Source organism: Talpa occidentalis, unplaced genomic scaffold (genome assembly GCF_014898055.3).
Source record: "Talpa occidentalis isolate TD23 unplaced genomic scaffold, MPIMG_talOcc4v2.1, whole genome shotgun sequence".
NCBI classification, from domain to species: Eukaryota; Metazoa; Chordata; class Mammalia; order Eulipotyphla; family Talpidae; genus Talpa; species Talpa occidentalis.
In genome coordinates this window covers 26,249,742-26,276,792 of record NW_026555331.1, presented here as the reverse complement: position 1 = coordinate 26,276,792, position 27,051 = coordinate 26,249,742, and the positions used below count along the sequence as shown (strand labels likewise).

Below are 27,051 nucleotides of genomic sequence, written 5' to 3'. Positions count from 1 at the left end.
AGGCTTGTACAGTTGCTAGAGTGAATCATTGTCATTGTTCATATTCCATTTTTCCATGTTTAATAGAAACATAATTTTAATTCAAATGCATATATTCCATTGGTTAGTCTGTAATACTGTGTCAAGAACAACACAGAAAAAAATCTAGAATTTACATTATCCCCTAAAATATAGAGACTATCAATATCATCACAAAAGTATTTCTTAAATTATAAAACAAATCAAAATATTTATTGACCATCAGACTATCTGAAGAATCAGGCAGCTTTTAGTAAACTGCTTTCTTCTGTTTTAAATCTGTATAGCAGTAACCTCCATTCTTGAGCAAGATTCAACTATAAAGTCTAAAGCAGATATGGTACTCTGGGCAAAAACACTGTCAAACCAAACAAAATAACAGTCAGTGTCATCTAAATATAGTATGATATGTCTACAAATTACAAGCATGAAGTCCCTACCTCTTAGGTGAGCTTTAAAACCTCACCCTTTTGACCTCCTTTGCTGCCTCTTTGTGTAGGGAAATAGGACTTAGCTTTCTCTGAAGAGATCAAAGCCACATAATACCTGGGTGGAGGTCCTAGTGCTGCTGTCTGTGAGGTGTACATCAGTGCACAAGTCATTGAAACTAATTCACCTTTCATTTCTGTTTTTTTCTGTAGAAGAACCTGGGGTGTAGGTCAGAGGTGTGGGGGGAGGTGAGAGGATTCACCAGAGACAGAGTGGGAAGCAGAACAGGTGGATCTACTGAAATACACTGCTGAGGGGAGCAGCCAACTATAGAGGAGAGGTCTGCTGCACCATATGTGGGTTAGCTCCCTGGCCTGAATCGAACGCAGGCCTTAGCAGTAATAACATTGAGACTTAACCCTTAGGCCACCAGGAAGGCCTCACCTTTCATTTTTTCCATCTGCCATATGGCAATAACATTACCCTCCTTCCTTACAAGGTTGTGCAAAGATTAATGAAATATGTACAAACATGGGCTCAAATCACAGAAATATGGAACTGAAAAGGACCTTCTCAAGATGAACCTACCTCACCATTTTCAACTAAGCAAACTGAAACTCAGGAAAATTGTTTTCCAACCATATAGCAAGTGAGTCGCACACCTGGGACAAGAAACCAAGTCTTGGTTGATGGTGCTTTGTGTTTATTTTTGTTTCACATAATAGGCATAACAGAACTGATATACACATGTGGAATATACACACTGTGATAAAAAGATCTGAAAGAGGAAGTGCCAAGTTTTACACTAAGTAATTTGACAGCAAAAAAGAGGAAGTTATAAGGAAGAATATATTTACTAGATAGTTCATAGTAATACAAAACAAAATTCACTCAAATAAAATTAGAGATCTAATTGACTTTATTAAGTGATTCATGAATGGAGCAGCATCCCTTCCAGCAAGTAGAAAGACACTGCAAGGGTTTATACAAAGTGGAAGGTTCTTATAGTCAGAAAGAGGGCAGGACAAGGAAAAAAGGGTTTCAGGGGAAACCGCTTTCCTTTTGGGGAAGGGTAAGTCTGAAGTAGTGTCTTATCATGCAGATGACCTCACTAGTGCTGACCAGGAAACACAAGATAGATTGGCTTCATATTCCACTTTTAGAGAAGCTGAAACTGTAATTAGATATTAAGTCCTAGTGTGAATGGCTCCATTTCAGACCTGTTGTCTTTTTTTTTCTTCTAACAATAGCATGCTGGATACACATTTCTGTTAAAAAATGGGAACACTTCATTTAACCAGACTTACATAATTAAAATATCTGCTGATATATTTTAAATGTACTGAATTATCAGAAACATTCCCTGCTTTCCATATTTTTTGAACACTTCTAATTCTGGGATTTTGCAGCTTTTTTTTTTTAAAGATTTATTTATTTATGCACACACAAGCTGGGCCGTAAGCCAGAGGTATAGGGGAGTGAGAGGATTCACCAGAGAGAATGGGGAGCAGAACAGGCAGAGCTACTGAAATATACTGCTGAGGGGAGCAGTGGGCAAGGCAGGAGAGGTCTGCTGAGCCATGTGGGTTGTTTCCTGGTCAGCACTAGTGAGGTCACCTGCATGATAAGACACTACCCCAGCCTTACCCTTCCCCAAAGGGAAAGTGGTTTCCCCTGAAACCCTTTTTTCCTTGTCCTGCCCTCTTTCTGACTATAAGAACCTTCCACTTTGTATAAACCCTTGCAGTGTCTTCCTACTTGCTGGAAGGGATGCTGCTCCATTCATGAATCACTTAATAAAGTTAATTAGATCTCTAATTTTATTTGGGGATAGGTTGATGGCCATGTCTTTAACCCCTGACCCACGAGGGAGGCCCGGATTTAGCAGCTTTTAACAGTGAACACCAAATTTCCCTGCTTTGCCTTTGCTGGCTGGGGGTGGAAGGGATAGTGAGAAGTTTCAAGGGTTGAAGTGAGAGAAAGTGGTGAGGAGAGGAGTCGTTGCTTTGATAGGTGAGGAGTACCAGCGAAACACCTCACTCACAAATGACTCTGCAGTGTTTTCCAATGTTAGAGATTCAACTTTATTTACAAGTACCTCATAGAAAATGCAAATATCTTCTTAAAATTATATTCACATTTCTACATATTACTTCAGTGACTTTATTTCAACATTTCTCCTCCTATCACATCAGCTTTGACTGGTGGTAGAGAGGTAGAAGAAATTATAACCTAGAGTTTAAAACCTTTAGGAAAAATTAGGCCTGAAGAGGAGCTCAGTGGTGGATGCCAAAAGGTATTGAGTGCCAGGAGGCAAAAGAGATGAAGTCACACTGCTTGACTGGCAGGAAAGCTGCTGTCCACAGCATCTTTGATGACCAAGAAAGTGAGCCCATGTATGGGCTCCCTCTTAAAGTCTTCAAAATGGCCACTCAGCTCCATCCTCTTCCTAGCAGCCCCCTTGCTCAGGATGTTAGGGGCCGAGTTCAGACCATGGCATTGGACAGACACTGTCTAGTCAGGCCTGGGTAGTATCTGGATATCTGGATGTCAGTGTGTGGAGTTCTGCTCCTCATGCTGGTAGGTCTAGTTTGTGGCTCAAGGGCCCAGCTTCTGCCAGGACCCAGGGTGAGAGACTTGGCTGCCCCAGCTTGCTCCAACAATTACAGTCACCTAAACAATTAAAATTTAATTTTTCTCTTACTGAAAGAAGTCCAGAATTAGGCAATCACTGTTTTCAGTTGAGGAAGTCAAGCCAGTGGTCTCTTTAAAATCTTATTAGTCTGTTCTTCATGGTTCTGAAAGGACTCCTATCACATCCATCTTCCAGACAGAAGGAATATGGAAGCATGAAGGAGTAGCACCTAGAGCAGGGAATCAAAAGCTCTCAGAAACCACTAGTTGACTTCAAGTTATGCCTCAGTGTCCAGAGCCATGTCAAAGTGTTATCTAGAAAAAGAAAGTGAAAAATTTAGCTTTTTTAATAAAGATGATGTGATTGCAAGGAAAAAGGGAGGAATGGACATAAATTAGCACACACATCCTACAATCACTAGGTAACTATGTAATCTCAGGAATGCTGGTCTGTTGCTGTCTTTATCTCATTTCTTATCTATAAAAGGATTATCATGAAATATACTGTTTTAAGTCCCTGCTCATCCCTTCCACTGATTAGAGAAAAATGAGTTTTAGAAAGTAGAAAAACTAAAAGTAGTATGCAGATATTAGGTAGTTTTATAGGAAGGTAACCAAAGGCTCAGGGTATGTATTAAAAGAAGGAGACTAATTTGTACCTTTTCACCCTCTGGTTGTCAATTAGGGTGAAATAAGAATAAATTATCTAAAACTCCATGTTGGTCATTTTAAAAATATATCAATAGGCAGTGAAAACTTAACCTTAAAACATAACTGTGAATTAGCCTTACAGTCCCTGAACTGTATGATCTCTTGCCTTTTGATCAGTCATAATGCAATATAAGCATGGTCTCAGAGTATCTTGAAAGTTGGGTCAGGTCTGTCTGTTATTACACAAGATAGTAAAAATACATCTATCTGGAAATTTCTAATATGGACAGCTAGTTAGAAAACAATTGTTTTTCATACCGAGAGGTAAAGGAGCATGCTGAATTTTGAAAGTAAATCAAATGATGTACCATTGTTTATTTTGTATATTCAGGATTATGAAATCTTCGACTTTTCTGGTGAAAAAAAATGTATTTTCAGCCAGTGTTCTACTTTGAAATGTATTTTCCAATAGGATAGCATGTTAAGCATTTTTTTCAAAAGTAGTACCATGTAATAAAAATTGTATTAAAGTTAAGAGTTAGATATGAGCTAGCTAATATCTTAAAGCTATTCATACAATTACCTGTTCTTACAGATCTAGATTCAGAAATAGCCAAAGAGTCTATCAGTAAAAAATTTCCAGAACAGAAGAACTGTATAGCAAGCTACTAGTAAATTTCATCCAAAGATTTGAGATCAGTACCTGGAGATTTCATTTTGTTTTTAACCTACTTGATTGTTTTCTCCCATTCAGTAACTATCATATAACATGGAGCACAGGATTGTGGCAGAGAGTAATAGGCCTCTTGCTTGAATGTGATCACAACTGTATCAACTCTCTTTATAATTTCATGTTTTTGCATGTTAAATGGACAGCACAGTTAAATGCTAATTGCTGGAAATAACATCTGCCATTCAGATGCTCAAAAAAAAAAAAAAAAGATTATACCAGCCCTATTCAGGGGATTTTCTTCTCATTTTTCTCTATAATGTGGGACCTGATATCAACTGTGAAGTTTGAAATAAGACACCATAGGGCTGACAAGCATGGGAGATGTTTCTGGGTCAATGGATTGGTTATCAGGCCTGGAGATCCTTGAGGGAGAAGAAAATATTTCAGTATCTCACAGATTTATTATTTTAAGAAATTTTAACAAAGATTAAATATTTCAAATATTGATTTGAAAGTGAAGTATAAGTGGTATAAGATGGGCAGAGAGGAACTGGGAGAGTGAAATTGCTTAAAGTTTATTATACTGGAGTCTATACAAACAATTATGACCTGTGATTTTCTGAAGACTCACAACTATCTTATAGTGATTCTTAATGGCATAATGTGAGGATGTTAACCAATTTTTGTTTTATATGCAAAAACATGAAACTACAAAATCATTAATTTCTTTAGAAGCATTCACCCTTGTATCTCAGAAATATTTACTTTGCTATTTATTAGCTTTTTTTTGGCACAAACAGTCAATCAAAATACTTCTATGGCTTTAATGTTTAAGTCATTATAAGTTGTATTTTAAAAGAACGAATATTTTCTGAATGTGAGTCAATTAAAAATATGTAATATTTTATAGTATTCTGTTAATATTTGTTCACTTAATTCATTCAACAAATATTTATTAAGTAACTACTGTGTACCAATAATGTGCAAGATAATGTCATACAAGATCATAATCAGTCTATTAAGAAAAGATTTGTTCCCAGTAAGAGCATATAAATGTTTAATGATTCTCAACACAAATTTATTTGGGAACATATTATTAATATAGTGATTCAGTTGTCAACTGAAGAAATCCTTTCAGTAAAGCTTCAGTCTTCTAAGGAAACTGTTATGTTGGCTGTTTATTTTAATACATTATATACTATTACATCTCTCATTAGAATACAGTGCAAAAAATTATGCCAAATAATTGCAATTTGGAAACCAATAAAATCATAGCTGCTGGGATATTTTAGTTCATATCTTGATAAGAGAGTAAATAATATCTATACTCATTGAGAAAATGTTATTGATATGGTCCCTAAATCTATATATAAATTGGGAAAGCAGAAGGTTTTCTAGGAGATTTAGATCTTGCAAATATTATGGATGAGGAAAGAAATAGCATGACCCAATTTTTCCTATTCTTTAGATTTTAATAAAAGATTTGGGAGAAAAAAATAATATTCCTCATAATTAATGTGAAGATAGATATTACTTTCAAATGTCATCACATAAATGTATAGCTAGCTTCACAATATCATCCATTATTGAATTGAGTGATCACTTAATACATCTTCTGTTTCTATTATCTTTATATAGATGAATTTTGAAAAACAATATGACCTAAAATTTGAATATATTTATGAAATATTACTTGTTTCAGTGTAATCTTATTCCATCCAATTCCTTTTTATGTTTGACTTTTAATCAATAATTTGAGGCTAATGCAATTATATGTCTGGAAATAAAACAGGTTTTTAAATGAAATGTTACATTAATTGATAATAGATTGCCCTCCTTGGCTAATCCTTATTCAGCATTGATTTGGAATAGTTTGATGATATATGCACATATATATGTATGTGTATCCTCTGTGTATACATATATGTATGTATGTGTGTATATATAGATATATATATATATATAATAACTTTAAAAACAGGCAGTGTACTTTTCATGCACTACTCTTTTTTCATTAAAATTTCTCTGCCTTTTTTGTTAGACATAATTATGTAGCTTACCATATGACTTCTAATTGTAATTTACTTGCATCATTTGTAAATACTATGTTTCCAAAACACCATGTCATCATAAAATTCTTGAGAGTAATATCAGTACTCTTTCTTTGCCATATGTCTGTCTTACAAGTAATTCTGAAAAATAATTGACTTTCAAAATATTCTCCTCAAATATTTTGCTTTGGTAGTAGTACTCTTTGCCAATTCTACCTTCTTACCTTATTCTCCACATCATTAAACTAAGAGGATACATTTCCAAAACAAAGATATTCATAGTCTTATATGATATATATCTGTGAAAATCAAACTTAAAAGGAAAAAAAAAAGCAAAGTGTAGAACAGTGTTGGGGTGATTGCCTAATTTATTTTTGACCATAAGCATCTGGGCCAGCACGTGCTTGTTATGAAAGATGATTTTAAGTTACTGTGTGCTGATGGAATTTATTATAAGGAAATGAATAATTTACAAGGCATAACTTCACCTTATAAATGCAGACTTTATGTCACTTAATCATGTGTTATGGTCAAATAGTTAGATGTATTATGCTGTTTAGTTATCCTAGGCTTTCTTCTCCAACTTCTTAGATTTCCCAAATACATCAACTTTAATTTAAGGATTCTCTACAAACTTCAGAAGTCTACTAAAGAAAGATAAGGATATATCATGTCCTACTGGGGTGTGGACTTTTAGTGAGTCTGAGACCTGGGACACTATGGTGAGGGAAATCAGACATGGGGGACTGTCATGTCCAGCATGCAGCAAATCTTTATTGTCTTAGTGCTCATTACATACTATTTTAATTGCAGCAGGTGTAACATCAAAGCATACCATATAATGATAATATGTATGAATGATTAGTCTACTTTCTTACTATTATCTATTTACTTCAGACAGTAGGGTACCAGGTGGTTAGTTCTCACGCACATAATCTTATCGCCCCCTAGCCAGAGCTTGGGAAGTTCGCTCGTTATTTTTGTTATTCTCAAACTGTGGAGATGTACACAGGTCACTTCCAGGCTCTCAACACTAAGTCCTGTCACCCAGAGGTTTTCCTCCGAGATGCATGTGTTTTCACATGCCTTAGGGACTCGGGTCAAGGCCCTTCTGCTCACTGCGCAGGGTCTCTCCATTTTGTTATTCTCAGACTGTGGAGATGTAGAAGCCTGACTCCACGCAGGTCACTTTCCAGGCTCTCAGCACCAAGTCCTGTCACTCAGAGGTTTTCCTCCGAGACGCATGTGTTTTCACATGCCTTAGGGACTCGGGTCAAGGCCCTTCTGCTCACTACGTGGGGTGTCCTCCAACACTGGGGAAATTAATTAATTTTGAATTCATGGTTCTTTAGAGTCAGCTCTTCAACACCACAGCCACCATATTCATACAGATTGAATAATTATTTGAATCATGGAACATCTATTAAGATAAGCCTACCTCAAAAACTGACTTTTATGAAAAGTTAAATAATATCAGATGGAAGCAAATATGGATATCCAGACCGCAGGATATAGCTCTGTTTTTCCCCAGTATTTTCATTCCTATGGTATTCTCACTGGCAAATCACTGTAATGGTTGGCTGATGGAATTTTAAGCTATCATTCAGCCAAATCAAACTTTTAATAGAGTCCTCTTCTGTCCAGAGTCTATGCTTAAAAGTGCAGACTAAGGCCCTTTGATGTTATGTGATCAATAGGAACCCCTTTAAGCTGGTATGTATTTGTCATTCAGAAAAGCATTCCTTTCAACATCATATAAACCTTTAATGTTTTTACCCACTAGAAAACATACCATTTTTTTTTTATTCTGTTCTGGAAATGAGGCAAAATAGAATCCCACAAGCTATAAAAAAGAAAAACTAAGCACTGTTCCAACTTATTATGCGACCATATATGTGGTAAAATGTTTTCTGTTTTCTGGATCTTTCCTGTAGAGTCTGAGAATGGTTTTTAAAGGCTAGATAATAAACCCAGCCAACATCCCCAGGTGTGGCTATTACACAGTTTACAGATGAACAACTGACGCCTGACTGGTTTAGTAGAAACCTCGTGATTATAGGGTGAGTCAGTGGACAAATGGGTATTTGCTTCCAGAAACCATCCTACTTTAACCACAAGTAATATTTCCTATATGGTGCTTTATTTTTGTCTACTGGTTTGAATTGTATGGAATAATAAGAGGAATCTAAGATTTTCCCTTAGACAAATAGGCATAGGAGAACTAAATGAGTAATAGGATAGTGGAGGGAATTTTGGGTTTTACCCTGAATCTGATGTGCTGCTGCTTACACTTCTCTAATTTAGGCTGAATCCTAAGAGGCTTCCTATTTACAGGAAATTGCATTTTTAGATGTGTATGATTTTTAATTATGCAGATACTTAAGTAATTTTCTCTCTCTCCCTTATTCTTACCAGTAGATGCCTAGTCATTTTCCTACCCCCGGCTCCATTCCCTCTATAAGAACAACATCTGCATAAAATTCTCTGTATTTCTCATTAACTCTCAGTCAGTACAAACAAAATCTAGTAGTTTTTGAAATCCTAGTCTCTTGGCATTCAGTAAATATGTTTCACATACCTCTGTACCCCTTACCTTGTTTATTCTGATATAGCAGATTATAATCCTTGACCAGAAAAATTATTATTAGAATAACTTGTATTCCTAGCCATGTTGTTACTGTGAGAACAGTTTATTATTATAAAATATAACAATATTTCAAAAGACCTACAGATGGATTTGAGATAAAGCAGTATGCAAAGTTTCATGGTTTAAAGACTTAATAGATTCAACAAAATTTTATTTCTGTTTGTTATCTTAAAAGAGTACCATTATCTCAAAAGAAAGAGCTTTAATGTGTGTATGTGTGTGTCCCCCAAATGGTTTCCTTTAGAGAAATATGACAGGAAGAGAGTATTCTTTAAGGACAATAAAATAAAGTCAAAGCAGGTAGGAAAATGAGTATTTTAACTTTTTCAACTCATTAATGAAGGAACTAGTAAGATGTTACCAGTTCAAAGAAGAATCAAGACATATTTGTAGATCAGGATTATTAAAATGAATGTTCAGGGGCACAGTCTTCCACTGTCATTGAAGAAAGTCAGTTCAGAGTCTTGAACAGAATTTGTAGAGACAGGAATATCTTTGTTTACAGACAAGAATTATTTTGTGTTGCTGTCAGCTTTTATAATTTATAGAGCGATACAAAAGCTCCCATAGACTCAAAATCAGATAATCTAGAAGAGTATACATTAGACACTGCATAGTTTTTCACTGAAGCACAGGGTTTTTCCCCCTTAGAGTATTGTATCCTGACTATCACTATCTATCAGTGACTACCTCCTCTCAACAGGAAGAAGTCTAAACTCCTTAGGCAGATAGACACAATTTTGTTTCAACCTCTTGCTAATGTTATCCAACCTAGCACCCCTAAATCCTACATTGTCCACTTAAAGTTAACTACATACTACCAAATTCCATTAATCCTTTAAGCCCTGGATAAATTGTCACCTCCTCCAATAAGACACCTTGTATTTTACCTATTTGGGCTAATATATACTCTATCTACCTTTGGAATGCATCATATTTTTTCTGTACTTTCCTTGCATATTGAGCAAGGACAGAGATTCTCAAAGTTGACGGTGCCTCAGAATCATCTGGGGAGATGACCCAGATTGCTGGGCCCACCATATTCTGATTCAGTGGAACTGAAGTTGAACCTGAGAATGTGTGTTTTCCCAGATGACACTGATGATGCTGATCTGAAGAAGCAACCACCCAAAGAAACCATGTAAAAAACTGCTGATAAGATTAATGAGGCATAGATCAAGCCCTTCAGAATCCAAAGGAAGTGATAAAAGCAGGCTCCCCAAAACATCACTAAAACTACCTTTTGGTAAGATGAAGCTGAGTTTATTGGGGTAAGGCTAATACCTTCTTAATAGCACCTTAGTAGTATAGCAGGAATGGGGAGGATTGGGGTGTATGTGGAGGGGCTTAAATGAGATATTTGAAATTTTCAAGTTGAATTCAAGATAGGTCTTTCAAATGTAACAATTTGGTTAGGATTTGTGATAGTTTAGAATTGGTAGAATAAGGTGAGGATTTTGTGGCAAGTCTTTCCAAAAAGTTTTAGGTGTGTGTAAACTGTTGGTTGGTATTGGTTGGTGCATCTATTGAAGATTTGGTGACTCATTTAGGATGTTCCTGTGGTGTACAGCGTATTGAAGTCATATTAACGTAGACACTCAGTGGTACTAATAGTTTCTGAGACAGACACATAAACAAATAATTAGTGTGGCAAGATAATTATAATCTAGGTAGTCACAGAGCCCTCTGGGAGCAAGTATGTAAAATTTCATAACCTCCTTGCCATCTGCTACTGCCAAGATTTCCAGCATTATGAATGTCCTACTTTGGTTTACCAAGGAAAATGCATTATATATAACAAGGCAATGCTGCTTGTTTTTTCTTCTCTTTCTCTCTCTCTTTCTCTCTCCCTCTCTCTTTCTTTCTCTCTCTCTCTCTCTCACACACACACACACACACACACACAGCAACACCCTATACCAAGTATCATGAATGCTTCCACATATATATCTTAAAAAAAACTCAGTATCAATGTTTGGAGTAATGGAAAGCAATCATTTATTAAGAACCTGCTAATGACACATGCAATGCAAGTACATGTGTGCATGTTTAGACAAACATGTCTGTGTGTTCAGTTAACTGTAGGTTTGATTTTTGTAGTAATTATAATAATTATAATCATCCCCTTACTAATGCATGTAATCCTTATTGGGGCCTTAAAGATAAATGATCTTTTGGATAGAGCTCTTTTATTTTATGCAAAAATCCTGATCTTTTGGGGGAAACATAAATTTTGAATGTGGTAATTTTAAAGTAAACTAACCTTCCATTACAAAATAATATACATAAATATATATTTTTAAAAGTCTTAATAGCAAGTGATTTTTACTTTGGGAAGCAACTAAATCTATAAACTTTGTTGGTTTAAAATTAACAACTACCACCTTTGCAAATAAATTTTCAGAATCACCCTCAAATTCTTGATTCAGTGTTTAACTTCAAATTCTTGAATAGCCAAAAATTTTTTTTTACCAAATTATCTTTATTTTTGATTGTAGTACTTGAAAGAATACTCAGTGTGCTTTTTTACAGGTTCTAAAATCAAACTAGAAATTAAGCATGTTGCAAAGTTTACTTGGATTTATTTATGACCAGCTAGTACACATGGTCTGTAAAATCATTGAGGTAAAATTCATTTCAATAGTCTGTTAATAAATTTTTTTTGGGAAAAAAAAAAACACCTGCAAGGTAATACAACATTGGAATTCATCAAATATATAACATCTTGCTAATGGCATTCAGCACATACAATATGGCAGCTAAAGGAGCATCACTCTATTAGCAATAAACTGTCTTGCAGGCAGCTGCCTTCTCCCTTGGCCACATGGGCTTTTATCACACGTTTCAGTCCCACATCTCTCCATGCTAATTGGCCACTATGTCAAATTGGTGCAAAGAGGACTTCAGAGAGTAGAGTGCCTTAACTGGAACCACATAGATTTGGAAGCTCTGAGTAAAAATGTAAGGTTGACAGGGAGAGCACAGAAAAGCATGTCAGGAATCAGCAATAGACTACACCATGTTTTCTCTGTACATGAGATGGAGAGGCTTAATGATCAACAGCACCTGCTGTCTCCATGCATGACACATGCAAATGTGATGTGCAAATGTGAAAGAATGGGGAACACCATTTTAGCAAGACATGGGAAGAAAGGAGGCTTTCTGAAAATGGGCTATAAAAGTTGCCAGTCAGGCTGCATAGGAATGCTTAATATTTCCCAACATCTACCAGATCCAGGTTTCTCAACCTAGGCACTAGGGACATTTGAAGCTGGATAAGTATTCTGGACCAAGACGTTACAATTCATGTAAAGTACATGTGATGGCCTTTAGCACTATATCATCACCTACCTGCCCTACAAATTTCCTTTCACAATATTTGTTTTGTGCTTTGTAGTAGCCCTTTTTTCCTTATTAAGAAAAGGAAACTAAAAATAGGCATTACTAGTAAAACATTGAACATCTGTTAAAAAATTCAATCCTTTCTCAAAGAGAACCCAACTTCCTTCTTCTCCTTTATTTTAGGAATCCCACTTTTCACAGAATGATCCTAATGAGCTAGTGTCTTTAGTGCTTTTAAAACCACACTCTAGGGCCTCCTTGGTGGTGCAAGGGCTTAAGATGCAATCTATAAAGCTGTCGGCAGCCACTGCAGCATGAGTTCAATCCCCGGCCAGGCCAGGGAGGAACCCACATGGCCCAGCAGACCTCTCCTGTCTCACCCGCTGCTCCCCTCAGCAGTGTGTTTCAGTCAGTCTGCCTGTTCTGTTCCCCACTCTGTGAATTCACTCTGGTGAATCCTCTCACACCCCACACCTCTGGCCTGTACCCCAGCTCTTGCATGCATAAATAAATAAATCTTTAAAAAAAAAAGCTTACTCTATGTCGTCACCTTTATTATGCTCTTTTTATCTCTGATGCCATCCCTTTATCCATCCTTGGTATTATACCCTTCCTATTTGTCACGTTGAATTCTTCCCATTTGCTTTCTAATTAAGACTACTCATGACTATTCATTTACCTTTTTGGATGTAGGCCTTAGTTCTAGTCTTTGAGATTAGATTAAAATGATTTATTTGTTTATTGATTGTGTCTTCCCACTAGTATTCAACAAGGATAGGGACTCTCTTCACTGCTTAGAATAGGGCCTGGCACATAGTAGGCATGCAGATATTGTGTTTGTTGAATGAATGGATGAATCAATGAAACAATGTCCCCCTTTGCTCTAAATTTGATCCCAACCCACTTTTTTGTAGCTTAAAGGCCAGATGTAATTAAGTAGAGCTTATTTTCTCTCTTTATTAAAGAATACCATTTATCTAATACTCTTCTCCAAGAGAGGTTTTCAGCCTCAGCTACACATTTTAGGACTCCTTTGAGCTTTTGAAAATCCCAAAGCTCAGACTGCACTCACAATTAATGAAATCCAAATATCTCAAAGATGGCATACAGATATCAAGGCAGACACTCCCTGGCTGATTTCAATGTGCAGTCTCAATGGAGAATCACTGCAGGCCTTCTGTTATGTTAGTAATACAGATCCTCTTGTTAGTGAGAATTAAGTGTAGCGACCAATCAATATTATGACACCATCTTGTGAGGGATCACTAGGTAGTAATGACACATATTTCATTATGTTTACTATGTCAGGTAATGTACTCAGGGATTTTTTTCAATATACATTATTTCATTTAGATTTCAAGTCTACCCTGTGAGGTTGAGTAATGAGCCCCACTTTGCAGAAAAGATTACTGGGGTCAGAAAGGTTCAGAAAAACAGTGTGAATCAGAGCAGTCCAGGATCTCTTGAGCACTTGCTTTTAACTTATCCCTACACAGGGGTTTTCAAAGATGGACAATTTTGCTTCCAGTACGATTGCCAGATAAAATATAGGACTCCCAGTTAAATCTGAATTTAAGATGAACAGTGAATATTTTTTTAGTACAACTCAACCATATGTTTCACTGGACATACTTATACCAAAAAGTTAACTGCTGTTTATCTGAAATTCAAATTTACTTGAGCATCCTCTATTTTTTACTTGCTAAATCTGGCAATCCTACCCTTGGGGAATATTTAGTAGTGTCTGAGAATATTTCTGGTTGTCAAGCTTTGGATATGCTACTGGTGTCTAATAGTTTGAGGCCAAGAAAGCCACTAAAGATCCAACTCGCTCAGGACAGACCGTACAACAAATACTGAATTATCAGGGTATTTTCATAGGTGGCCACAGAAACTTTGGTAGAAATCCCATTGGAATCATAATATAGTTGTGAAAATTATACAATTTTATAAGAAACATAAGAAACAAACCTCATTTTACATACACATATATAAAATGACTTAAATACAGTAGAAGTTTATTTCTTGTTCGTTCAAGTCTGAAACTGGTGTTCCTGAGTGGTGGGTAGCTTTCCTGCAAGTATAGATTTGGGGACCCAGAGTCCTTCTTTCTCTCTCCTTTAATAAAGTGCTTCTAAGGTATTTAAGCTCATCTGCTTCCAGGTTATGGAAAGGAAAACAACAGAAAGGACAGCCAGTGAAATTCTCCCATGGGCCTGGCCTGGAAGTATTAGGAATTATGGTGTGATTCATCCAGTAGTGAGAACTCACCCATCTAGGCACTCTGGATGGAAAGGAAGCTGGAAAATGTGTGCCGAGGAAGAAGAACTAGATTTGACCTCTGATGGCTAATCTTTACCTGTATAAAAGGAGACCTGCCAGGACACTATAGTAGAGGAATAATTCAGATTTCAAAAAAATCAAGTTGAAGTGTTGTTGAAGAATATGGAGTCAATGCAGGCTTAAAACCACATGGAAGGAGAAAAACAGTGATCATTTGGATTCTGTATCTGATCTTCTGCACCTTAGAAAGGCACTGAACAAATGTGACACTGTTGATAAATGAGAACTGGATGATGGTGTCATTTAATGGAGTCACCCTTCTTCATATCACTGTGTATAGTGACTGGTAACCATTGTCAGCCATGAAGGCAATATCTGTGTTGTGCCCTGTTTCCTCTTGTCCATTTGGTATATTAAGAAAAATTTGAATAGAGACAAATTTATCACTGACTTAGTGAAGAAAGATATTAAATGATACGGCTGATGAAAGAACCAAGAGTAGTTTTGAAATGATCGGAGCAATTTAGGACATAGGTCACCAGAATTTCCCTGAAAAAGGCCAAGGGAATAAGTATTTTAGACTTCTGGGCCATAAGGCCTCTGTCACAACTAGTCATCTCTGCTGTTAGAGTCCCAAAGCAGCCACAGACAGTACATAATTAGATAGGGTGTAGCTGTGTTCTAGTAGAACTGAATTACAAAAACAGATTTTGGGCCAGCTTTAATCCACAAGATAAACTTTGCTGACCCCTGACCTAGAAGTATAGACTGAAATCTGAAGACAATAAATCTAAATTTGTCCATTTAAAAAGAGCAGTGGGCCTAACACTGTACATATGTCCTGACCTTTCTAATCACAACACAACTGTGAGATTGGCTACAAGATTGTTCTTTTTTCCTACAGATCAGAAACTCAAAAATGAGTAAATAGTTTGACCTAGCTTTCACAGCTGGAAAATCCTGTAGGAGACATCATTGCACATTAACAAGTGAAATGAGAGAGCAACAATAAATTGCTACAGTCAAAGATGGAACACTTCATGTGGCCACATGCCCTGCAGGGAAGGCCTTGATTCTTCTAGCTCTGTTTTTATCCAAGTATGTGACCTTGAAAGACTCACTTGACTTCTTTGGGCTTGGCTAAGAAATTGATCAAAATGAAAGGCTCAACTAGGTAAACATCACAAGCCCATTATGTCTAACAAGGTTGCTGTAATGTGTTAAAAGCATCATATGAAAGAGGATGAAGACTTATTTCACTGATAATCTCAGGCTTCCCTGGTGGCATAGGTGGTTAAGTCTCAGCATTATCACCACTAAGGCCTGAGTTTGATCCCCAGCCAGGGATCTAACCCACATTTGGCACAGCAGACTTCTCCTATCTAGCCTGCTGCTCTCCTTAGCAGTGTGTTTTCAGTAAATCTGCCTGTTATGCTCCCCACTCTGTCTCTGTGAATCCTCTCATCCCCTCCTCCACATCTGACCTACACCTAGTTCTTCTATTTTCTATGCAGAAATAAATAATCTTTAAAAAAATTGACAATCTTTCAATCTCAGAATATGCTTCAGAATATAGAAATGACTAATTTGAAAAACAAAATATATTTATTTGACAACATAAATCAGGTAGTCTTCTTCATTTGGCACATGCGGTAAAAATAAATGTAAATTGAGCATTTACAGAACTCCAAGATCAGTCAAAGTGTAGGCTAAACTGCTATGGTGCCAAGTGTATCCCCAAACCTCAGTGTCCTGTGTTTACTTCTTGCTCATGTTACATGTCCAATGCAGGTTGAGGCTAGGGAGAACACCTGTAAGCCCCATAGTTTCTCAGGGATCCAGGTCCCTGGACACTTGACCATCTCAGAGATGTACCATCTGGAGTAGGTAGTATTCTTGGTAGCTGAGGCAGGGGCAGAGGCATATGAAGGGAAAAGCATTGGCTATTTTAAACAGAGACTGTTCTTTATACATATGAGTGTAAAACACATATGGCATTTGTAGTCAGTGTTTGCCAAAACTAGTCTCATTGCCTTATTTCAGAAGTTAATGTGTGATTCACATGAACTAAATATGCAAAAGCAACTGGAAGAACTATAAAGCAGCAGATCTCAAACGTGGCTCATAATTGAAAAAATGCAGGTTCCCGAGTCTCACCAACAAGCCAGGAATCCAAATCTCTGGGGGATAGCTTGGAAATAAGCATTTGAAAATATATTCCACAACTGATTCTCATTACCAATAGAAAGCCACTGTTGTGAATAAGGAATGCTTTTAAAGTAGAGAAAAGGCAACAATTAAATTGTGAATTTAAGATTACTCTGGCTGGGTTGGAGATGGATTAAAAGGAAAGAAACTAGAAGCTGAGAGATTGCACTTCACCACACAACATATAGGGTTTAATAAGCATACATAAATGTATGTGCTTATATATCATGCAGTGTGTTATCTGGACCAGCTCAATCTGAGAGGCTAACAATGATTTTCCATATCTTTTAAGAATCTCATCCCCATCTTGACTTCCAGAAAACCAGTAGGGTAAGGACAAAGTGACTGCCAATCAGCCTTGTGCACTTGATTTAATAAATATTTTGCATGCCACTGATGTTGGTTGTAGCACTAGCCCAGTACCCATGAGAGTTTCTGGATAGGGATAGGGGGTGAGTGTGGGGCTTCGGTGGATGTGGTGTGCTGCTCTTGAGTGGTGGCTGAAAAGTGGCCAAACACAAAATCAGAAGCCAGTTATATTGCAGTGTCTGCTGCTGACAGAGAAGACTGAGAGTCAAGAGTAGATCTGCAGTGGAAGAAAATTACCAGTGCAGGATTTTTTTGAAAAATAAAATCTGTCTGTTCAGTGGGGTTCATTTAAGGATTAATCATCCAGGTTTGCATTTCTCTTCTGATGTGCTGTTGGATTTTGATGGATTCATCTGGCATTATGATTTCTTCTCTCAAAGAGTGTTTGGGATGGGAAGTAGATATTCAGGGCTCTCCCATATATTTTGGGAAGAGGAGTAGGTTCTTTTTCTTTCAAATATTATGTTCAGCACTGAACAGTTTGCTCCTCATGCACAGTGGTTGAAACAGAATATTAGTAGGTAAGAACTTGCTGCCCAGCATTTTGTGTCTAAGAGAGATGAGTGGACTTGTAGGTAGCTTCTCTTTTCATTACCATGTTTCATTTTATCTTGTCATGATACAGCCCAGGATTCAGTTTTTTCTCCAAAAGGAGAAAAAAGAACCCTAAACAAATGATGACTTACCCTAATTACCAGCTACAGAATGAATCTGGAAACTTGCATTTGGGCATAGCAGTATTAACTAGTAACAGACTTAGATTTCTCTCCAAATATTCTTTTTCTTTTTTTAATTTTCGTATTTCTATGAAATATGAAATTATCTTCATATGTAAAATATCAAATAATTTTAAGAGTTCAAATTAATACCTAAAATTATTATATTGAAATAAAACATATAATATACTGCACACTCTAATATTTCACTTACCTACCAGCTTTTTTAGATTGAGACCATGAACTATCAAAATTCTATTCAATAAACAGAAATAAATTGCAGCAACATGTACAAACTTAGAATTAAGTGAGAAATGGAACTGGAGTACAGCAGAAGAGATCAGAAACATAGACGGAGGGTGAGATGAGACTACTTCATGCCTATACATTTAGTGTCGTCTGTAAAGACAACCCCATGGAAAGTACAGGTAGAGAAGAAACCTAGGATTTGTAGAGAATAGAATATTGTCTTCATGACATAACATTTTGCTTCATGGATTTCGATTGGCTATTGCTCACAAGTACTTTTTTTTCCTTTTGATTAAATTAATTTTTCTTAGAGCATTGTTCATCATTGTATTTGATATTTGATCCCCAGAGTTCTCCCACCACTGTAGCACCCATGATCCATCATCATGGTCCCTTGTGCTCTTCCCTCCACTGTTTTGACCCCCTCCTTCACCCTCCTTTACTGTTTGCCTTTACTGTTTGTCTTTTTCCTGACCCTTTGTTCAGTTTCTCTATATTCCACATATAAGTGAAGCTCTCCGATACTTATCTTTTTCCTTTTGACTTATTTCATGTATTGTAATCCCTTCCAGCTCCATCCATGTTGCCACAAATGGCATGAGTTTATATTTTTTGATTGCTGAGTAGTATTCCATTGTGCATAGATACCACATCTTCTTCATCCATTCCTCTGTTTTGGGACATTTGGGTCATTTCTGAAATTTAGCTATTGTTGGGCCTCCCTGGTGGTGCAAGGGGTTAAGCACCACACTATGAAGCAGTCTGCAGCCTCTTCAGCACGAGTTCGATCCCTGGCCTGCCAGAGAGAAACCAACACAACAGGGCAGACCTCTCCTGTCCTGCCCTCTACTCCCCTCAGCAGTGTATTTCAGTCAGTCTGCCTGTTCTGTTCCCCACTCTGTCTCTGGTGAATCCTCTCACCCCCCGCATCTCTGGCCTGTATCCCAGCTCTTGTATGCATAAATAAATATTTAAAACAATAATAAAATAAAATTTAACTATTGTAAATAGTGCTACAATAAACATAGCGCAGGTTTCCTTTTGAATTAATGTTTTTGTTTCCTTTCCCAAAGACTTTTTTGTTTGTTTGTTTGTTTGTTTGTTTTCCCATTAATTTCAGTAATTTATTTAAATTTGTTCATGAACCAGTTCCCTGGTGTTCATGAAAATTACTTTTTTTTAAATAAATTTCATTTTATATTCCCCATACAATTGTAACCCCCTTATTTTGACCCCAATCCCTCCCCTCCCCGCCCCCCATCCCCCATAGAGTGTCTCTGGTTCATAGTTTTTTGTTGATTTTGATTTTCACTTTCTTATAGTTATTCTTTTTCCTGGTCCCTTATTTAAGTTTTCTAGATTCCTGCTATGAGTGAGACCATCAGTATTTTTCTTTTTCTTTCTGGCTTATTTTGCTGAGCTTATTTTGCTGGCTTCCAGCGCCATCCATGTTGCTGCAAATTGCATGTGTTTATCTTTTTTGAATGCTGAGTAATATTCCATGGTGTATATGTATCACATCTTCTTGATCCAGTCATCTGTTTTTGAGCATTTGGGTTGTTTCCAAAGCTTAGCTATTGTAAATAGTGCTGCTATAAACATAGGGGTGCAGGTGCCCTTTGGAATTGATGTTTCTGTGTCCTTTGGGTAAATCCCTAGGAGTGGAATTGCTGGATCATATGGAAGCTCTATGTTTAGTAGGTCCAGAAATCTCCACACCGCTCTCCATAGTGGTTGGACCAGTTTGCACTCCCACCAGCAGTGCAGGAGAGTTCCTTTTTCTCCACATCCTCGCCAGCATTTGTTGTTGCTAGTTTTTTTTAATATGTGCCATTCTCACTGGTGTAAGATGGTATCTCATGGTAGTTTTGATTTGCATTTCCCTGATTACAAGTGATGTTGAACATTTTTTTCATATGCCTGTTGGCCATTTGCATTTCCTCTTTAGAGAAGTTTCTTTTTAGCTCTTCTGCCCATTTTTTGACAGGATTATTTTCTTTGTTGTTGTTGAGTCTCATCACATTCTTGGCATGTAATATGACTGACAGATTTGAGAAACAAAAAAGCTGAGGAGTGAGCATTAATCACTATTTTAGTCATTAGTCAGTGTAAAAATCATAAAATAGTTTCCTTAAAATATAAATAGTCTATTAAGGCAATACAGAAATCACATAACCAATTCTTTTGGTAATCTGTTTCTAGTTATTTTGGGGTTATTAAACATATCATTCTTTTGTTATAAAAATGCAATTAGGATCTTTGCCTAGCTCTCATGGCATTCTTTTTCTCCATTTTCCTATTCATAGCAATAATTCTCTTACTTGAGATTTTCACGTTTAAGATGTCATCACTATTGCTTAAACAATAAATATTGCATTATAGTCATTATTTCCACAATGAAGAAACAGTGTTTCAGGAAATGGTGACAGAGGAGCATAATTTCTTAAGCATGTTTAAATACCCTAAATATGTAGTGCACAAGATTCCAACTCAGTACTTTCAAGTGAGTTTTTAGTTCCTACAATTTTGGGGTGGGAGAAAGTAAACGTGATAGAATTAAATTCTCCAACAAAAAAAAAAAGAGCCTTAACAGACAATAATTTCAACCCTGTAGCTATAAAAAGAATAAAGTATTGATCTAGAATGGATTGATATGTAAAGGTTGCCACAATTAATTTTGTAGGGTAAAATAATTGTATAGAAGTGTGGATACAGTATATGCCCATTTGTGTTTTGCCAAAAAGGATACACATATACCAACACCAGTAAGCATGTCTGATTAAAATTTTGTGGAAAAATATTAAACTGCAGAGGCTGAATTTGAAAATACGTGAAAGATTTATAATAATATAACCTCCATATGACTAGAATTTATGTTTTGCTTTACCATATGCATTTATCTGGTTATCTGTTATCCTCTTAATTTAAAAATCTAGTTAAAAAATAATTTCAATAAGACCAGATATTAACAAGTACAGAAAAAAGGTTGCTTTCCAATCCTTTACTTTCAATCTGTGTTCATCTTTAGAGTTTAGGTATATTTCCTGAAACAGCAGAAGATTGGATTCTATTTTCCAATCCAACATGTTACCATGTGTCTTTTGTTTGGTGAGTTTAGTCCATTTATGTTTAGGGTAATTATTAATACATGGAAGTCTATTATTGCCATTTTGTTCATCATTTTATGGTTTTGCTCAATACCATATTCAGTTATTCCTATTCATTCCTCTGTTGGTATGGATTTTAAGTCTTGTAATATTTCTTGGAGTGGAGGTTTCGTAGTAGCGAATTTCTGGAAATTTTGTTTCTCTGGGAAGATCCTTATTTTTCTCATAAAGGAAGGAGCGCTTTGTAGGATAAAGTATTCTTGACTAGCATTTATTTGTCTAGGAGTTTTTTTAATATGTTACTCCATTATCCTTTTGCCCCTAATGTTTCTTTAGATAAGTCTGATGTCAGCCCAATCTGTTTCTTCCCCCCAGTCAGTTTCATTGTTATCTTTTTGACAATAGCTTTACTGTTAATGTCTTGCTGTAGTTTTCTTGTCATCATGGTAATTTAGTATCCTTCTAGCTTCCTGTAGGTCTATTTTCATTTCCCTCTTCAGGTTTGGGAAGTTCTCCAATTATTTCCTTGAATAGTTTTTCAATTCCCTTGTCTCTCTCTTTTTCTGGGATTCCTATAACTTGTATATTCCCTTTCCTCATGGTGTCATAATTCTCAAAGTATTTCTTCAGTCTTCTTCCTTTGTATCTCTCTCTCTTACTTTTATGGTTCACTTTGTATCTCCAAGAGTGCTGATTCATTCTGTCATATCATCTATTATATTTTCTTGGCTTTTCCCAGAATTTTTAGCTCTTCCATTGATTTTTTTTTTAAGATTTATTTATTTATGCATACAAGAACTGGGGTACAGGCCAGAGGTGGGGGGAGGGAGGGTGAGAGGAGTCACCAGAGACAGAGCGGGGAACACAACAGGCAGACTGACTGAAATACACTCCTGAGGGGAGCAGTGGGTGAGTCAGGAGAGGTGTGCTGTGCCATGTGGGTAACTCCCTGGCTGGGGATTGAACTAGGTGCTGCAGTGACTGTGGATTGCTTCATAGTTTGTGTCATACCCCCTTGTGCCACCAGGGAGGCCCTCTTCCATTGATCTTTTAACATTTTGTAGTTCCTTTATTTTATTATTTGAAGCTTCAGTCTTTAAAAGTTTTCAATATTGTTCATTGATTATGTTTCTCATAGTTTCCTTCTCCCTTTTTGCATTTTCTCTTTTGTCTTCAAGTTTTTTAATTATGGCAATTGTGAATTCTTAATTTGTCAGGCAGAAAAATTCTTTCCTGTCTCACTTGTTCAGTTCTGAAGACTGATTTTCTTTCTATGGTGTATTATTCGTATGAGGGCTTGCTTGACCGTTTGTATTTTCCTTTCTCCCCATTGTTTGTTTTTGAGTTTGCTCTGCTCGGCGTGGGCTGTCCAGGTGGATGTCTTGGCTACTGGGGCCAGTGGGCATATGTCTGAGCAAGCTGCTAGGGGCCTGCCATCGGTGGTTGTGTGGCCTCTGGATACCTTGGGTTACTTTCTCACTCTGCACCTGACTAGGCAGTGGTTAGTGGGGTCCTGCGGGGGTTTGCAAGAACTTTGTCTGGATGGGGTCAACAGCCACCCACCCTGGAGGTTGTGAGAGCTCTGTGTACTCATTGTTCCTCCCAAGGGCATCCCACTTCTCACCTGTACCTCCAAGTAGTTTCTTTCGGGGGAAAAAAAAATTAACTTAAGGCAAGATGATAAGATTTATTGTCTGATCAGTGAAAGCCTGTGTTGAGTTTTCACAAGGATTTTTCCCATGACAGGAAATTCTAAATATCTATCAAAAATAATTTAAAATTAGTTATACTGAATATTCAACACTGAATTTAACATCAGCTCCTCACACAACTATTTCTTGCATTGAGTCTGACTGTCATAAACATAAAACTAAAAGTATAACTTCAAGTGTTTTAATAGGAAGTATTACTGTGTTCCAGGCACTCTTTTAGGAATGTTTCTTGCACTACCTCATTCAAGTCTTCCCACATACTTCCCCTATATACTCTGCTTACAGTTGAGAAGCCTGAGAAACAGAGAGGCTAAGTCAGTTGCTTCCCACCACAGAGCCTGTAATGGATCTTCTGAAGTCAAGATCTGAGTCCTGTTGGACATAGGGTCCATCTTCTTTTTTTTTTTCCTCTTCACAAAAGCAGAGGTGACTTTTATAGACAAATCTTTGACCCCAGGTATTAAGAAAGTACTGCTTGAGCAGTTGGATGGTAACATCACAGAAGTCAATAGGTTTCACTGCTGGGACATGAAAGTGACTCATCCCAGAGGGAAGTCAGGTAAAATTAGCATTCTCTTTTTGTTGATGTTGTTAATTAACATATTTACATTTTTGTGAGTATATTTAAGTGGTGTATAAATATTGGGTCATATGGTAATTCTAAGTTATCTTATTAAGGTACCACCAAACGGTTTTCCACAGTTGGCCACACCATTTATATTTTGACCAGCAGTGTATGAGGGTTCCAAACTCCACATACACAAGAACAAGTGTATCACACTTGTTCTGTACAATTTTTTGATTATGGTCATAGTAATGGGTATGACGTAGTATCTAATTGTGGTTTCAATGTACATTTCCCTAATAACTAATGATGTTAAATTTTTCATGTGCTTATTCATGATTCATGTATATTTCTTAAAGAAATATCTATTCAAACCCTTTGTCTTTTTTTAACTGGGTTATCTTTTGTTGTTGAGTTGTAAAAGTTCTTTATAAAGAACTTACCAGATAAATCAATACGATAATTTTCTCCTATTCTATGGAATGTCTTTTTACCTTTTCAAATAGTGTCCTTTGATGCACAGAAGTTTTTAATTTCAACAGTTTTATTTATTTTTACTTTTGTTTGCTCCTGCTTTTGACTCATTTTTAAGAATTCATTGCCAAATCCAAAATCATGAAGATTTGCCCAGTGTTCTAAGGATTTTACAGGATTAGTTCTTACACGTTACACTAAAAAAGCAGAATTCATAAAAATAGAGTAAAATAGTGGTTTTGAGGAGACATGAGTTGGGGCAAAGATTAGATGTTCCAATGGCACAGGTTTCCAGTTTTAAGATGAGTAAGTTCTCATGGCATAGCATGGTGGCTGTAATTAACAATACTTTATTATATACTTGAAAAGTGCTAAATGAGTAGTCTTAAATATTCTCACCACCAAAAAAAAAAATAAGCAAAGGTAATATGGTCATCATTTCACAATATACACGTGCATCAATCACCACATTGATTATCACATTGTAGACATTAAACTTTCAATATATTATTTTAAAAATCAGGTATTTCATTCCTAGGTATATACCCAACAGAAATGAAAACATGTCAACAATAGTATTTATACATAAATGAGCATAGCCACATTATTCATAATAGCCAAAAAGTGAGTACAATCCAAGTGTCCATCAACTTACAAATGCGTAATTGTGATATATTCCTACAATGGAATATTACTTTGCACTGAAAAACAATGTTACAACATGAACAAAATCTCACAATCATTATGCTAAATGAAAAAAGCACACACTAAAGAACAAATATTGTGTGATTCCATGTATTAGAAAAATCTATAAATCCATAAATACTAGAAGTAGATTAGGGGTAGCCTAAATCTGCAAGTGTAATGGGAGTGACTGCAAAGAGCTTTATTTTGGGGGTGATGAAAATTCTCAAAATCTAGATTTTGGTGATTATGGAAATTATAGATTGAAGGGGAAAAAGGAAGAAAAGTGAGAATATTCATATTTGATGACCTCTGACTTTCTGGTTCTTGTAGAAGGCAAAGTAAAATATTCTGATGATGAGTTTGGTGACATCAGGAGAATGGTGACAGTTCAGACAACTAATTATGAGTAAAGATGACATTTTGGAGGCCTGAGTTTAAATCTTTATTTGCACAGCACTTAATCATCCAAGGAAGGGAATAACCAGACCTCACAAGAAATAAAATCCTGTAGCAAATGCTGGTCAGAGTCAAAGCTTTCTCTGCCTACGGGAGGATAAGGTTTCTCACCAGAGCCCTTAATTACCTTGTCTGACAGGATCAGATTCTAGAGCACGTTAGACTCTAACATCAGTTCCTAATGCCACAACGAATGCCAAGTGTGACTGTGGATTGCTTTATTTTACGAAGATGAGCGTGTGTATATATATATATTTAAGATTTATTTATTTATGCATACAAGAACTAGGGTACAGGCCAGAGATGGAGGGCAATGAGAAGACTGAACGAAGAACACTGCTGAAGGGAGCAGTGGGGGAGACAGGAGAGGTCTGCTGCATCATGTGGGTTTCTCTCTGGCCGGCCGGGGATCGAACTCGTGCTGCAGAGGCTGCAGATTGCTTCATAGTGCGGTGCTTAACCCCTTGCGCCACCGGCGAGGCCCAAGCTTATACTGTTTTTCTAGAAGCATTTTATCTGGGTTGGATTTAGCGATGACTTTTTACCTTAAAACGAACGTCCCTTCCCCCGCCACGCCACGCCCTCAAATTACAATGTGCTGTTTTCACATGGCCAGTGCCCCTCCTCCTACACTCCACACACTCCCTCAGAAACTTTTTGGCGTTTATTTGTGACCTCCCTGAACTCTAAGAGGGTCCAGCAAAGCCTCCGCTGGGTTCGTTTTGGCCCCAGCTTGGCCTTTGAACCCCGGGGCTCGACCTCCCCCGCCGGGAGGACCTGAAAGTCCGGCGGGGCGGGGCGGGGCGGGGCGGGGCGGGCGGCGCGGCCCGGCCGGGGAGGGGGGCGGGGCGGGCGGCCCGGGCCGGGCGGGCGGGCCTGCTCCACTGGAGCGGGGCGGGTGGGGGATCGGCGGGGGGACCCATCCAGCTCCCCTCAAAGCCGCGGGCTCGGGGCCCTCCTCTGCTGCAGAAAGCGTGTCGCTCCTTTCCCAGCTAAACTCGATCTGCAGCAGCGTTTGGGAGGAACAGCAAAAACTTTTCAAAACTCCCGTCCCTGCCCCGCCCCCCCAGCGCGCCGGTCCCCGATGGTCCGCCCCGGGCCCGGCCTCCGGCGCGGGGGGCGCCCCCTCCCCGCCTCCTGTGAGGCGCGCGGCGTCCCCACCCCCAGGCCGGGTCCGACGGCGGCGGGCGCGCTGCGAGCGGCCGCGGAAACCGTCTGCGGGCCCGGCGGGCCTGCCCCGCGGCGGCATGGACTACCTGACCGCGTTCACCGGCAAGGGCGGGCGCCTGCTGCGGGGCACGGCCAGCCGCCTGTGGAGCTTCGGGGGCGGCGGCGAGGCCCGGCAGGTGCACTTCGAGGACTACCTGAGGGAGCCCGCCCGGGGGGACCCGGGCTGCGGGCCCCCGCCCCCCCGGCTCCCCGCGCCGTCCACCCCGGAGGGACCTGGTGAGCCCGGCCTGCCCTCGCCGTCCGCGCGGCCCGCCCGGGCTGAGGACGGGGGAGCGGGGTCGGGGGCGCGGCCCCGGCGAGCGCCCCGCGCGGGCGGGGGGGCTCGGGGGGCGCCGGCGGGGCGTGGGCCTGGGGCCGGGGTGGGGGCGGCCGCGCTGGGGTGAGGAGGGGTGACCCCCGCTTCTGGGGACGGAAGACTTGGGGCGACTGTGCGGCGCGGCTCTTCCTGCTCTGCTCTTCCTGCTTTCCTCAGCCCCGACTTTCTGCACCCGCCGAGGGTTTCGAGGGGACACCCATTCCCCCCCCCCCGCTGGGAGGGGAGTCGTGAATC

At 38.4% G+C, this 27,051-nt stretch overlaps 1 protein-coding gene across 6 annotated transcripts in view; it reads left to right on the top strand.

Annotated features, from left to right (window-relative positions):
* OXR1 (oxidation resistance 1) overlaps window positions 1-27,051 on the top strand; it is a 285,034-nt gene that overhangs the window by 198,565 nt on the left and 59,418 nt on the right. Inside the window, exon 1 of one of the 6 annotated variants that reach the window (XM_037502785.2) lies at window positions 26,519-26,717. The exons of 4 other annotated variants lie outside the window; for them this stretch is intronic. In XM_037502785.2, coding sequence (XP_037358682.1) covers window positions 26,519-26,717 — 199 coding nt within the window. Of the gene's footprint in view, window positions 1-26,518; window positions 26,718-27,051 lie in introns of those variants that run through there. One more of the 6 variants, XM_037502817.2, reaches the window with a different exon arrangement.